General features: G+C 38.9%; 1 protein-coding gene across 1 annotated transcript in view; it reads left to right on the top strand.

Moving 5' to 3' along the window:
• The window catches only part of EPB41L4A (erythrocyte membrane protein band 4.1 like 4A), a gene marked incomplete at its 3' end in the record, with an annotated part of 67150 nt that overhangs the window by 27465 nt on the left and 23490 nt on the right, over positions 1–16195 (top strand). Inside the window, 5 exon segments of the mRNA XM_009574619.1 lie at positions 372–449; positions 2556–2644; positions 3028–3091; positions 13107–13198; positions 14153–14230. Of these exon segments, the coding sequence (XP_009572914.1) occupies positions 372–449; positions 2556–2644; positions 3028–3091; positions 13107–13198; positions 14153–14230 (401 nt within the window).

Raw genomic sequence — 16195 nt, 5'->3', positions numbered from 1 at the left:
TCCTGCTTTATTAATAATCATGTAGTTAGTGGGGGAAAAAGTTATTTTGCATATTCAAGCCTAAAAGTGGAGTGTCTGAAGTGTGTTTGTGACAGCAGGGAAAAGATTAGCCACTGTAGTAAGCATACCTTGTATATATGGTAGCATATATCTGTGGTAGGATCTTACAGCAGAGAGTTTAGTAGAAGTTTGTGCCTACTGTCCAATCTCACTTAGAGCGAGCAGAAGTACAGTGCTGAAAGGATAATGGCAGTCTAAACAAATGGTAGGAAGGGTTGCATACCTGTCCAGCAAAGTGTATTTATTAGTAAGATCTATTTTAATATGTTGACTGCAAGTGCAAAGTTTTTAACGCAGAATTTTGTGTACAGTCTGCTGAGGCAGAAGTGAACTACTTAGGGGTGGCCAAATCTCTGGAAATGTATGGAGTGGATCTCCATCCTGTTTATGTAAGTATTGTTTAAATATTTTAAACTTGGTAAAAATGAAAAACATTTTCTTGTATTTATATAGTTTAATTGCCACAGAATAACTTGAAAGGAAACGCTGTACTTAAGAAATGCAAAGGAAAACATATTTACAGACTGAGGGGATTCAGTCGTTCATGCATATGGAAGCTTAATGGTTTTCAGATGAAAGGCTGTGATTGTGTTACACCTATAAATGACAACCAGTTGCATTCTGGAAAAAACAATTCAGATAAATAAGTAATTAGTGCAAGTGTCAGGAGAGATGAGAGAGGGTTATAACCTCTGTCTTTGACACAAGAAGTTTGCACATTATTCTTGTGTAAATAACAGCAATTGTGTCCTGAAACCTTTTCAATACCATTGCAAAAAGTAGGGCGGGGTAGCAGCAGCATGTCTGGCTTTTTTTAATATTCGTTATGAAGGTTTTGCCAGAGTACCTTTCCAGCTTTTCCTCTGCTGTATCATGCAGCATTGCAAGTTGTCTGTATTGCCTCAGCAAAACTCTCCACTTCTTTTGTAAAACAGCATGTATGTTGGGATTGGATCCAAGTTATCACCTGGAGGCTATGTGCTCCTGGTGGAAACATCATTCTATCTTGTTTGAATAATTGCGCTTGTGGCAGGTTTTTTTGAATAAAAGAAAATCAGAAGTTCAAATGGGGAGTTGTAATGTAGATAGATAGTTCACTGAGTTAGATGTCAGTACTTTGTAAAATTACTTGAAAGAAAATAAAGAAATCAAGATACTACCAGAAGATTAAGTATGTATTTACTGCTGAAAATTGTGTAGCCTGCAATATGAAGTATTTTTTAACGCACCCTGTGGCTTAATTGTATTCATATCCCATGCCCTGTGCCCCTCCCACTCGTAGAAAGCTGGGGGAGTTACTGGAACAAGATTCAACATGATCCAACAAAATCATATTAAATTAGCAGAGCCTGGAATTTTTTTTTTCTCTTACCTTGCTTTTTCTGTGCAATGAAATCCCTGCCTGGGTAATGAGGGGTGAGTTATAATATGCCCAAGTCTGACCCATGAATGTCATCGTTTCTATTTATATTACAACAGCAACAGAAGCGCTCATTTGAGACTGAAGCTGCACACGTGAAGAGATTTAGTTCTTTGCCCCGCTTGGACGTATTAAAAGTAAAGTTGCCTGTAGCAGTTAGTTCACTGTGGAGCACAGGCAGAGCTCGCTTGAGCTTTCTCACATCAGTAGCCACACAGAAGGACACTTTCCACAGCCAGTCCGTCTCACAGTTGATATTTTTTGCGGTTCGTGCTGGTTTAGAGCTTGCAGGGCTCTTCTTCGTTGCCTCAGATAGGGAGATGAACGAGCTTTTGCAACTGACTTTCTTTTAACCTCATGCACTAAGGTTTGCACTCTTTCAGGTGTAGAGTGCATCTGATTTTGGTTACTGACTGTATATTGGGGAGGTGGGGGCCTTCTGCCACTCGGCACCAGGGTTTTCACCCTGTTCTCTCCCGACGTGGTTTGCAATTTGGATACTGACCTCAGGAACGGTTTCCTTTGGAGGAGATGATGCACACGGCTATTTCTTGCATGTGGCTACCCATTCTGAACAAAAAAATGCTCTGAATCTCTCAAAGGAGCTACTTCACTTGGTAGCAGTACGCAGGTCATACTATTTTAGGAGGGAGAAGGCAGCTGTGAGGTTATATTATAGTAGAATAGGTCAGAAGATCGTTGTTTACCTTCAGCTGAAAGTTCAGATGTCTGTTGCATTCATGTCTGAATAAAGAGTTTCGTTTCTGAGTTTTGGCCGTTTGCCAAATAGCCAAAAGTAATTTCTTAAAAAAAAGAAGTTGTTCTTCTTTTTCACCATGGCATGTGGAATCTCCCATTCTTTTCCTCACTGCCTTTCTTTCTTGCCTCTCTGCCTCTATGCCTACAAGTTTTCGTATAGGAGTTTTCATCAGCAGATCAATGACTATTTTGCCATTTGCACAGAGAGTGAAACAGTATGTTCAAACTGGTCATCAGGCTGACTTCCTCACTAGACCTTGCTGCTACAGTGATACAGCTTGCAACTGTATGAATGACATACATTTTTATTTTCTAGGGTGAAAACAAATCTGAATATTTTTTAGGATTAACACCCATAGGAGTTGTTGTCTACAAGAATAAAAAACAAGTAGGAAAATATTTCTGGTATGTATAATTTAAATGTGCAGTCTGTGCTAAAACAGTAACGATGTTGTTGTATGGAAATGTATGATTTGCGGTATCTACTTGAAAGGTTAATTGTATCAATAAAAAAAAAAAAGTATAATTGGAATTCCTAATCTTTGTCTGGATTATATGGATTTTTAATTCTTTTATGATCCAAGTATTGAAAAAAATAGTTCACCTTTACCATAGTCATGCTGAAATATTTAACAACTGCTAATTTTCTGTTGATATCTCGTGCATACCTGAAAAAAAAATCTACTTGTGAATTCCTTTTTGTCTTTGTATATAAATGTATACAACTTTATATTTTATTATGCATGAAATTAAAGTCTCATGAAGTTCTGTCTGTCTTTTTTTTACAGGCCTAGAATTACAAAAGTTCACTTCAAGGAAACACAGTTTGAACTTAGAGTCCTGGGAAAAGATGTAAGTTTTTATTTAAGCCTGAAAGGAAAAAAAAAGTAATCTCAGATCTAATGAAGTGAGAAATTTTGTGTGTCCATCAAAGTCTAATTTATTTTATGGAAATTTACTGCAAGAAGCCATCAAAGTGAAATGAATTTTATTGATAGTTACTGCAAGAAGATTACCTTATCCTCAAGCGTAGTATGTTCCTGATGGTGCTTGCAGTTTTATTAAAGAAAGAGGAGGAAGAAAGATTTTCAGTCCATGTTTTGCAGTCAAGGGGAGAGAAATTCAGCAGAACAGTGCTGAAGTAGGAATTTTATAACAAACCTTTATCATTATATGTTGTGCTCTGTAAATTAGAGTAGGCTACTTCTGCAATGCCTTGTTTATGGTGTTACATAGTGCTTTTAAACTAGACTAAATCTACAGGGAAAGCTACTATTAACCAAAATGTGGATGGAGGAAAACTCACAAATCTGTGACGCACAAGTAATTTTGTACCTTGGAAACAGAAGCAGCCACATAATATAGCTCAAGACCCATTTGTCGCAGTTTTTCATTAGACCATTTGAGAGAAAACAATGTTAGTTCCAGTGGAGCAAGGATAGCAGGTTGATAGTAAGAGAAGAGGTTTTGAGATAAAGTCAGTGGAAAAAAGAGAAAGATATTTATCGCCTATGAAGTATGTGAGGTAGGGGGGGAGGAGAAGAGTGTTTTGGAAAATTATGAAGTGCAGTAAAACAAATAGTTGCAGTCTATCTGTGATTTTTGGTATCTGGTTGAGTTATAAGTTTAGTTTGCTGAGTTATTTTTTGAAAATACTTTGTAGGTCTCTTTGGAATATCAGGACTGAAAGTTTATAGTTTTGAAGAAGTATTAACCTGCTGGCAGCGTTCACCTTTACTGATGATCTACATATCTTCATTCCTCTGTGTAGTGGTTGTTAGTCTCGTCCATGGTTTTTCCATGAGGCTGTTTGGTATGTTCGGTATGTTCTGGGAAATGTAAGTGTACCCCTGAGTGGTTGTCTTGGTTCTGTCCTGGACAGCATTTCTTGTGCCTCTGTAGATGTATTGGCACGTTATGCTTTTGTTACTCCCAAGTGGTTTGTTTCTATTTGGTGTGGTGACCTATGGGAATTTTGTTTCTGATGGTGTGTTTGTTGAAATCGGAGAGTTGTTTGAAGGCTGGGGGAAGGTTGGGAAAACTTTTCTCGATGTTTCATGTGAAGGGTGAATGCCTGTTCATGTATAAACAAGTCCGAGTTTGACTTAGAGTGAATTGCATTGAAGTGATGCTGTAGTTTCTGTTTGATGCCATATATATATAGTTTTTGTCTGAACCATGTGGAATTGCAAAGGTTTAACATGCTGAACAGAAAATCTAGAAGCTTTGGAAAACGTACTTAAGTTGAGACTGTGAATGTTGATGGCTGGTGAACACTTACTATTGTGATCATAAGGCAAACACTTTGACAGCACTTGGTAATTTCAAGTCTCGACAGGTACTTTTAGGAAATTGTTCAAGAGAACAGTAAGTACAAGGGTGTGTACCATCATTAAAATCTCCTTTGCAACTAATACTCATTTGAAGTGTTTCTACACTGTTTCATATCCTAATAAGATAAGGAAAGGCCAAAATGGCCCAGAAAAATCCTCCTCTCCCTTTTTTTAAGCATTCTGGTGGTGTTACTTTGAACAAAATTATGTATTGGAATAAGTAAACAGTAGCCTTAGTCTCTGGATTAAAGCTGTCATAACAATTTATGCTTGTTCTTCACCCAGAGGGGGAAAAGCTCATCAGTGTATTTATACGACTGTATGTTCCAATACTCCTTGAAAACTTAATTCACTAATTTCTTTCAAATTCCTCCATTTTTCGGAATAATGCTATTCTTTGTCCTTCCACGTAGGACATGAGTTTGCAGTACGCAACAGGACAGTAAATGTGCCATTTTTACTTCATCCTGCCTCTGGGGATGTCACTTTACGGCCCAGGGAATTAATACTTTCCTTGTTTCAGATGCGGTATACCAAGTCTGGAACGTGTTACCTGTTTCCAGTTAATTGGGGAGAATGCCAGAGAAGGTTCAGGAAAAGAAGTAGTAGTGGAGATGTTCCCGTGTCATAGATGGAGCTTTATGGCATGTAGCAAAGGAGTTAACATCACGTAATGGGAAGAGCAGGTTGTTTCTGAATATGTTGAGTACTTTGTCTGAATCTTTCCATATTGTAGTGAAAACTGTGCAGGCTGGATTTTGGTTTTGTGTCCCCACATGCTGGATACCTTTATTCGCACCTGCTCATCAAGAGAAAGGTGTTGGTGCTTTTAGTACAGTTGAAGTGTTGCTCTTCCCCTGCACGAGGTTACTTGTGGTAGCATCTTTGTTCTCCCTTTTAATAGATTTGTCTGAGATTTTTTCAAACCTACCGAAAGAATGTGAATGTGTAGTTCCCGCTAACGGGGTGGAAGTGGACATCCTGATCTCCTTGGCAGATGGCAGACATGGCAGTCTAAACGTACAGGTCCGTGTCCTTAGGCTACCTAAAAAACACACTGTGGGGGTGCCTGTGTCAGCCATGTTTATGGCTGCTGAGTTTGTTGTTTACATTGTTTCACTGTCCACAAACCTGACCTTTTACTGAGCAGAAGATACTTATGCTTCCTGTCGTATACTAAAGGTGCTTCACCTCTCCTGTTTTGTAGTGTGATCTCTTGTACTTCTTCATATCCCTTCCATGAGAACACTTCCTGTATATTTAACTTCTTTATATTTTTCCTGCGTACCTGTTGCTATTGTGTGCAAGCATGGCCATTGGTATTTTCGTTTTATCTTTCACTACTTTGCTTGTGTTATATGTTTTCTCCCTAGGGCTGTTGCTGTTGCCCCTTCATAAACAAAATACTGCCCTTAATATTTGGCCATCCGTGACTTGTCCTGACATGTGAGACTAATGACCTGGACCAGCTGACAGAAACTGTTTTTCAGTGGTGTTAATCATTGAATCAGGATTTCATTGTCCCCCGAGTGGACCCATACTGCGTATTCTGAGCTAGAAACATGTTAGGCTTTCCGTGAAACCACTAGGTATCAGCATGAAATGAGGAACCCTTCCCCTGCGAGGACTGCACGGAAGGATTCCCTCAACACGACAAACAATCGCCAAGAGTTTTTGAAGATGAGAAAAGTGTATTTTCGTGCAGTTTCCTTTAAGAAAACCGAGAGATCCGTCTGATGCCTGTGCACAATTCCTGGTAGCATGGATGTCTGTTGAGCAACCTTGCTGGAAACGATCCAGCAATACAGGTGGCTGCCAAGGGCCCCCCCTCCCCGGGGCAGCAGAACAGAGCCTAATCACAATGGACTGCACTGTGTGGAAGTGGGTAATCAAAGGGGTGCACAGCACACCTCCCCTGCTTTCCCCCTGTGAGGGACACGGCTTGCTTCCTAGATTTCTCTCTCAACTAAGGACGTGAAACAAAATAGAGAAATTTTTACATTATCAAATGCTTTGATAAATTGTGTAGGCTGGAAATGTAAATGTAGCAATACGCAGGAGTGAGAGATGTGGAGCTTTTTTGCCTGTAGGTACCAAGTACTTCTGTACTGTTCCCCTCAACCTCATAGTGTTTTCTGTAGCAGCGCCTTTTACTTGGTTGCACTGTGTCTGAACATGCACGTGAATGATTTCACTCCTTCGCAGAGTGTATGCGAAGCTTCTGTACTTGTTATTTTTCATGTTTCTCTTTCACCAAGCCAGAAAGCGTTGAATGTGCAAAACACTTGCTTTCATTATTTTTTGTTATAAGAGAAGGGTCTTTTGGAAGTCTGAAATTTTTGTTTTGAGGGATTTTGAAATTTGGGTTCTTTCAAGTCAGAACAAACCCTCAAACTGTGCAATTAAAAATGATTTACACATTTTCAAGACATGCCTTTCTCTGCAGTCTTGCTTAGTCAGATGAAGAGGCCCAGCTCAGCTGAATTCATAAGGTGAAGTTGGTAAAAACTGTTCTCAGGAGCAGCAACAACCACTGATGCATGCTAGAGGAACTTCAGGGCAATTCCGAAGCACATAGTGCTCCCCTTTCTGGTGGCTGAAACTTGTCTAAATACAAGATTTTTGTGTTCTTTCAAATAGTCTCAGAAAACCCTGGAAATATCCTTTATTTTTTTAATCTGCTCTTTATAAGTGTCAAAAGTCTGAAAAATAATTACGTTAATAAGGTGGTTCAGCTGTACCCCTTCTTGCCCTGTCACAAGCTATATTCCATCTTGAGCTGGAAGTTCTAGGCAGGAACTTTTAATTTGATTTATTCCTCTTGCAATTTCTTGGGAAGATTGAACAGGTTTTGAAGAGATGTTCCTCCCATTCTAAAGCACAATTTAGCTTAGATTTCAATTCCAGACAAAAACAGCATTTTGATCTTTATTATGGTTTAAGAATTACAAATGACTTTTGTGTCATTTGCATTTGCACCCACTTAAGCCGAAGCGGTAGTGGAGGGTGCAGGTGAGCAAGCACAGTGGTGTTAATACATCGTATAGAACGGTTTTGGCTTGTTTTGGTTGGTTGGGAGTGTCCTTGCCTTTTCTTAACCACTTTCTGAGCCATCGTAGAAGGATTGTAAGATTGGTTCAAGGCTTAACAGCAAAATCTTCAGTAATGAACATTTCTGAGGGAGAACTAGGATTAAAAGTCCTGCATAAACTTAAATTCATTGCCACTAAGGTGTTACTGGAAGGCTTTTTTTGTAAATTCTTCTTTAGTCTTTTTTTTAATGGGTCTAATATGAGACTGAGATATGTTTGTTTCAATCTTGACATGCTTTATGCAAACTGGCACAGCATTATTAATTTTAATTCCCGACTTGTATAATGTTCTTAAAGATTGACCTTGTGTAACCGGTAATAATACATTGTCTGTTACATAAGCTAGGATTGGTATGCATTATGTAAATATATAAAACCAGAGTATTTCCTATTGGAGTTAAAAATTGATAGCATCCAGGTATGTGCCTAACCTGGGAAAGAATAATGTTGGGAAGCAGTAGCTTCAGAGCTAGTGTTAGTATTTCTGTTACATGTACATGCACGTGTATTACATGTACATGCAGTGTGCTCTGTAATGGCATATAATCCCTCTTTATACTATATTAATATTCAGTGTGACTAGGAAGAGTGGTGTGTGCTGGCAGGGTTCCTACTCTGGTTTTGGGTTTGGGTTTTTCTTCTTCTTCATTTTCTGGGCCTGGATTGGTGGGAACCAATATATATCTTGTCATAAATTATAGCAGCTAAAGCCTGCTCTGAATCACAGGTTTTCAAAATGTTTTTGATCTGTGGATGGGTGCAGTGCTCCACGAAATGGGTGTAACTGTACTGACAGTGGCCCTCGTCCATGAAACTTCACAAACAAGGGATCTTCTGGCCCCCAGAGGGAAGAACTATCATTTTAAGTGTGTGTCTTCTCTTCCAGGCGGACTTGAGCTTGCCCTGAGCTAGCTGGGCGCAAAGCAGCTCCGAGCTTGAAGGCTGTGTAGTCACGCTGGTGTGGCAGAGCGAGCTGGCAGCTGTTTGCAAAGGGCAGTGTGGGCACTCCTGAACTAGTCTGTCAGCTCTAGCAGTTCCAGAGGCATTTTGTGGTTAGGTAGAGCAATGACCCCTCTGACTTGTCTCCTTTGAAGGCATTAGTAACATGCTTTCAGTCTTCCAGTTAAATGGTGGGGGGTTATGGTGGAACTCTGTACCAATTACCAGCTCTTTAGTGGAGATCTCAAAGGCCCTGCCAGATCAGTCTTCTGGCTGATTTGAGAGGCAGCATAAAACAGATAAGGGCTGTGGCTGCACGTTTGAGTGTCCATCTATTTACAAACTTGTAGTATAGTTAAGCTGTCTGCATCCCCTGTGCTAGTCTATCTGTCCTCCCATGGGTAAAATGGTGGTGAAGCTATGGCAGTATGAGCTTTAGCATGTTTTGGAGACTGCAGGACAAGTTTTTAAAGCATTTAAGAAGAGAGGAATATTTTATGTTTGTCCTTACAATTTTTTAGTGTCTTGCCTTTTTCAGGATTGGGAGAAGGTAGCCAAAGAGCTCAACAGCTAGATGCTGCTGCCTGTCCTTTTGCAGCCTCTGGCCATGTGGTCCTGCCCCCTCCCTTGCTGGTGCGAGTCACAGATGTGATCAAAAATCACCGTACCAAATAAGTGGTTTTCTGCTTGTTTGGTAAGCACAACTGGCTTCCTGAAAGAATAAACAAACACCAAAGCTGGTTCAGAGGAGAGGGGAGATCTTCAGAGTGTGCAGATGACCAGGACCGCTCTGGACGCAGTGAGCCATCACAGTTTACGATGCCTCACCTTTAGTACACTGGGCACTCCAAAAGCAACAGGATGAGTAGCAGGGAGTAGCTTGTGAGGCACCAAACAACACTGAATGAGTTTGGGATTGTCATTGCCTATAAATCATTAGTAAAAGTACAATAGGTCTTTGTTTCTTTTGGTTCAAATATATGAGAATAATAAGGAAATAACCGCAGCTAACTCTCACTACTTGTAAGAAATTCTGATTGTTCAAGATGCTAAAAATGTTGCCTTTATTAGAAACAAAAGTTCATGGTGTTAACAGGTAAAGTCAACCTTGCTTTACCTATACAAATCAATTTATTCCCTTAGGGTAGAAAGATTAAACCTGGAGGATATTACTGCCTTCAGTACTGCTTAATTTTTACATATGTGTTTATAAATTGTGAGAGTAATCATAGTACTCTTGCAAGCCTTAAAAAGTCTTAAAAAGTAAATGAAGGAAGTGCTAAACCTAGATATGCTGTATGCAGTGTCATTATTGCAGTAAGTTACTGAATCCCTTCATAGAAAAGGTAAAAAACGGTGAATTGTCTCTTCTGTGTTGGTGAAAGACCTTGGAGATGAATGTTTTAGGCTTGCTTTCTCTCTCTTTAGTAAAATTTAACTGTGCTGTTTGACTTACTACAAGCATCCATTCTGAGGCAATAGTTTTCAGACACGTGCTGCTCCTTCCAATTCAAACAAATAAACCTCAGTGTGTTATCAGAAGGCTTGTTGGTCTGTCCCCTGATTTTTAGGCAGTTGTTTCATTTTCCAGATCTGAATTCCCTAACTTGTTGATAAATTGGATCTATAGGGCTATGCTGTTTTTTCCCGAGTGCCTTTGATTGCTGCATTCTAAGTATGGATGTTTCAGCACGTTAGTCATAAAAATTTTTTTCTTACCAGCTAAGATGAGCTTTCTTCCACCTTAGAAAATAATGCCTTCCAATGATGGAATCAGTAATGTTTGCTGGTCAGATCTTTCAATCATATGGCAACGTAGCTATACTGTCCCTCTTTTAGTCACATGATTTTCATGTGTAATGTGCCATTTGTTCTGTATATGGGAAAATTCTAAAACTTTAACTTAAAAAAGAAGAAAAAATGGACAAATAAAACCTTTTCCCAGATGGGAATCTTTCGCTGATTTCCAGTGGCATTTGAACTGGGCCAATGTAAGGTACGGCAGAAATACCTTATTTTAAAAAGTCTCTAAAAAAACCTCGAACGCCCCTGGCTTCTCTTTGCCCCTCCCTTCCCCCAACCCACAAACTCTCTCCTCTGAGATTATGTAGTTAAATAAATTTAAGTGCAGCAGAGGATTCTTTGCCTAAAAGTAAGATTTAGGAGTGGGCAAAGAAAGAGCAAGATCCTGCATATTAAAAGTGAGTCATTGAGTTCTTTCCTAACAGAAGTTAAATTGACTCATTGTATGGCATAAAGTTTGCAATACCACAGGCCTGATCTGATATTATTCTTTAATAGTGCATTGGTGACTATATTTGTGTGGGTTTATATGAAATCACGTCAGATGACAGTCTGATCTAGAAATTGTCATGTAAATTAAATCATCAAATCTGAAGCTATGTTTCTGTTATGTGTAAAATAAGCAAATGAAAAGTACCCCTTGACATGTCTTCTTTAAAACTTTAAAAATGTAAAATGCAGTATGATCTTACAGTGGGTAGACCCTTGTTTCTGGTTTCCAAAGGAGCAAGAACAATATGGTTACTCTTGAAAATTCTAATACAAATAGATTTTTCTCCTTGACAATCTTCAAGATTCTCCAGGAAGGTTTTTTCTTCTTTTTTCCCCAGTTACTTAGATTTTTTTTCTGTTTTAGAAGAGCTTCAGTTTTTAAGTTTCTGGTTTTACTTTTTATAAATTAAACTTATTTTTGCTCCAAGTTAAACCCTTTGTGATTCCTGGAGAGAGATGAAGATCCCTATCAAGCCTGAAATTGTATTTTAAGGAACTGTAGGAATATATTTATGGGACTAATCTATTATATAACCATTTTATGCTATGCACAGCAATCTCAAATAAATCCTAGTTTTCAGTATTCTCAGTGGCCATATGTCTTACTGTACTCTTTCTTGCTGTGACCCCTAGAGAGGAAAAGGTGCTTTTGAGAGAAGACTAGAGGATGATTTTCATTCCTTGGATATTCCATGGGGCTGTTCCAGCCAGCCATTAAACTAACTAAAATAATCCATGGGAGACAATAAGCTCATGTGTGTATCTCCAATTCTTTTTTTTTTTTTTTTTTTTTTGTCAGGGAATGAAATCTAATTGTTCTAACCACAGGTGCAAAGTTCTGTCATTGTTACTGTTATTTGTTTCAAGGTGGAGGAAAGGCTGCTTGAGCAGGTAATTTGTGATTTTGCGAGGCTGCCTGACAACTGTTAATAGAGATATAATTGGTTTTTGTTAGAGGTGGAATTTTGAATTCTAGAGAACATATTGTTCATAGTTCACAGTTTGCGAGGTGCTTGCAGGTCACCATAACTCATTAAATGAAGAGTATGAGGAACTTGCCAGAACTCTTTACCTACGTATGCATGGCACTGCAGAAGTATAACTAGCGCAAGGGCATCAATTTCCTAAAATCAGCAGCCGAAAGTGGTATGAATCATACCCCCTTTGTAATTCACGTATCAGGGAAATGGTTTTAGGACTAAGTTTTGTAACAGACAGTATCGTACCATGCTGAGGATTCACACTGAAGTTAGTGGGACTACTCATTCTTTGTGCAAATCACAGATACAAAACTGAGCACTTAATTTTACTGAGTGACAGATATATGGAAGTGCATTTTATGTGAACATATTTGAATGTTTAGCTTGTTGTAAACAAGCAGTGTGATGTGTCTGTTGCTTCTTCTTGTCTGTTGGAAGTATTTTATAGTTCGTATGTGTCTGACTTCTCTTTCATCTCTCCCTGCCTTTTTCTCATGTCTACTGTACTGACTGCCAGTTTCCAGTGATTAGGTTTTAAGCTTTGAATATTCTTTTTTGTTGTCTTCTGTAAGAGATTTTAAGGAGGATTTTATGGCTTTTGCCTTTGACCTTTTTCGTAGTATTTTGAATTATTCTGAAGTTAGATAATTTTTTTTTTTTAAATCTTTCCTTCCTCTCATCTTTTTTATTTCCAGTTTTACTTTGATTCTTCTCTATGTTACTGTTTTGTGCATTTTCTCTCTGTGGTGTTGCTTCATATTAGTTTATCACAAATCTTGAGTTTCTTTCTTTCACTTATTCTTGCCTTTTTGTATACTGTTAAACAGAGCCTTGGGAATATATTTTTACTTGACATCTGAGGTGCAGTTTCAGAAAACATCAGAAACATGCTATTTGAAAAAAACTTTGTGCTTTTTAATTAGGAAAAAAGCTGATCTCTACGAACAAGAATGAAGGAACAGAAGTGTTTCAATAATCTCCTTTCTCTTCTCTATTTCTGTACCTAAGGAATTGATTCTTTAAATAATGGTTTTGAAGCAATGAGAAACAAAAAAGAAAACTGCTTTTAAATGAAGAATTCTACAGAATTATAGAACCTGCTTTTCTTCATGCTGATGTCTTTTCTTATGTGCATTGATATGAGATGTTCCTGTGTTCAGTAAATGAAGATTCATTTCATTGGCAGAATCCCTCCTAACAACGTTGATTTGTTCTGGTTTGTTTTCAGTGCAATGAAACTTCCTTCTTTTTTGAAGCACGTAACAAGATCACATGCAAACATCTCTGGAAATGCTGTGTAGAACATCATACGTTTTTCAGGTGAGTGATGCAGAAGTTCTGGTTTCGTTACCAAAAGGAGGGAGACTATATTGAGTAAGAAGCTTGTTATACCTACACAGCGGTATAACACAGGCTGGCTGCCTGGAAACACATTTTTGCTCTTGGTTACAGAACGCTCTTGAAAAGTGACGCCTTCCCTTTTCTTACAATGATGTGAAACGGTAATTTTAAAATTGGGTAGTTTGGTGGTTTCTTTTGTCTTAGAATTCTTTTTTAAACAGTATCTCAGGTTGCATAAAGTAGGCTTTAACAGAAGTATCCACAAATGTATATGGCAGGATTTAAGCTGCCATATACATTTTTATGTATTTAACCATCAAATTTTCTGTAGCAGCATTGACTTGAGTGAGGTCTTTGGATTTCAGACATTACTATTTCCTACACTGCACAGAAATTTTGTGTTTTCAGAGAAAGACTCATTGAATTTCCATAATGTTTTGCTTACTTATTGGAGTGTATAAAATGTTTCCAATATTACACATCTCAAAACAGTTTGTTTTAGTGTTGCAAAAACACTAACAGAAATGTGCAAGGGTGTCTAGCTAGGAACTGGTCGATGGGATGCTTGGGGCTGGCTTTAGCAGTGCTGTAAATGAGTCAGCTCAGAATCCCTCCTGCAGTCTCATTACTGTGGCATGATGTTTTTGCCTGCTCCTGTGAAATATTAAGCAAAAGGCTGGTGTTGCCAGCAGTTTACAGTAGACTCTGAAATAAAGAGATGTGTAGTCAAAAGAGGAGGGCATAAAAATATGGCTTTGTGAGCTCTCAACCCCATAAGAGTCTGCGTGGAGGTAGGGATGAAGAGGAACTAGCAGAAAATTATTTTTTTGGAACATAGCGTTTGTATTTCACTTTTCTTTTCTTGGGAAGGGGACTGTAACTGAGACCTATCTATGTAACTTACTCTGTTGTTTTATTTTTCAAACTACATAGAGTGCCAGAGAATGAATCAAACTCTCTGTCGAGAAAATTCAGCAAGTTTGGATCCATAGGTTATAAACATCGGTACAGGTGAATTTATTTCATTGTTTAAATTTCAGTTAATTCCTTCTCCATTCCTTCTTTTCTCCTCTTTTCTTCCAATGAAAGAAAAACCCCACCCAGACTATGACTCAGAACAGTTCTGCTGTCAAAGCATGAATCAGGGCTGTTTTAACAGACTTCCCTTGGGAGTCTGGCAGTTTTGGGACAAATGTGAGTTACTTCTCATTCTCCAGATCCCCAGAGTTGGCGAGGGCCTGCTGTAGCCCGTAGTGAAAGTGAGAGCAGCCTTGGCAATGCTTTAAGTCAAAATCTCCTTATAAGTCCTGAAATTATGTTCATGTCCTAAAGGGTTTTTCCTCACAACTGGGGAATACCAAAACGAGGAGGCGTGTTGGCTGCCGCCTTTCTTCTGGGAATTAGCAAAGGGTTGGTGCGAAGAAGTGTATAAAGTCTGTAACTGTGATGCCTTTCTTTAGAGCCGCAGTTGAGCTATGGCAAGGGCTCTTGATCCAAATGGTTATGTCTAATCCTGTAGCAGTACTGCTGGTGCAGTGCTGTTGATTTAAGAATAAAAATGAGGGCAGATCTGAAGGGAGATGGGGATATCTTTTCTAACTGGAATAGCTGGCAAAATTGGATAAGCATTCAAGGCTGCAAGCCTTGAAAGACACAGTAAACTTCAGACTAAGGGTGTATAGGGAGCACTTGGTCTCAGTTTTAGCCTGAGTTGACCAAGCAAACAGTGTGACATAAAGGGCAATTAATACTGTCATACAGAGGAAGACGTGGCAGGGAGAGTGGGTTTAAGATCCTCTAGCTGCTGTGCCACAAAGGACTAGTAGAATATAGGATGTAGTTAAAATTGTAAAATGTCAGAAACCATATAGTTTTTACTGAGTTTTATTGAAACTTTATGTTTTTAAGTCTGTTGAAATGACAGGGTCTTTGTCTAGTGAGTAAGGCACTTGATTTGGCAACTGGTGACCACTGTTTTGAATCCAATTCTGTCCCATTGGCTGAGCAATTTTGAGCCAAATAACGTATGGTCTGATTTTTAGAATTGCTTTAGAGTTGCATATTCAGTGAAGATGAAAGGGAGGGTGGAAAGCAGCAAATCAAAACCACATCTGAAATCCAGGCCCCTTTCTTTTTCCATTTTCATTTTCCTTGTTGGTCAAGTGGGGATAAAAATGGTTTTAAATCTTTTGTAGTTATTTTGAAGCTGCTGGGTGAAAAGGACCTATTTACTGTAATGGCAAATATAACAGGTTTGTTTAGGTTTATTTTTGGCTTGTCTGTCTGTCTCTCCTTCCTGTCTGTACTTCCACCGTCACTCAAGAAATACATGGATCATAATGGGTAAGGCTGACAATCAGTTAGGTAGTTCTTTGTCACTGCCTCTTAGGAAGACTTTTCTAAAACCAAGAAAACCATAACCTCCAATTTCTCTAGCAGCTCCTGGATTGGAGTTAGTATCTGTGGTAGGTACCAATAGCAGGGTGTAATAGTAGCTCTATTACACTTGTGGTCAATCAACCAGAATTCATAGTCAACTGTCTGTTACCCTTGGATGTAAGATCTTGCTTGCAAGGAAGGTGTTACTGATGGAGATGACTCGGCCAGTGCTGAGCCTGAGCTCATTTGACTGAATCTCCAGCCAGGATCACTGGTATGTTTCTGTCCCATCTTCTTCAACCTATTTCATAATAATCCAGGATATTTGGGTTATCACGTTATCTGGCATGATCCAGGTTCTTCTTACTGTAAATAATAGGGGAATGATTGTACTGCCTTTGGGATTTCTAGCTGGATCCTGACCCATATAACCTCATCTTTGAAACTGGATAGGAGTTCAGTGGATTCCTGCCAGAGTACTGGCAGATGAGGGTTCCCTTTGTTGGACCATTTCAGCAGACTGGAGCAGGGCACTGGTGCTGGGAAAGAGAAAGCTTTGTACTTACCAGGACCTTCCAATCACTTCTAAAAAAATAC

This window comes from Fulmarus glacialis, unplaced genomic scaffold (assembly GCF_000690835.1).
Source record: "Fulmarus glacialis isolate BGI_N327 unplaced genomic scaffold, ASM69083v1 scaffold3763, whole genome shotgun sequence".
NCBI lineage: Eukaryota > Metazoa > Chordata > Aves > Procellariiformes > Procellariidae > Fulmarus > Fulmarus glacialis.
Note: the sequence above shows the minus strand (reverse complement) of the source record. Positions and strands in the feature narration are given on the sequence as shown.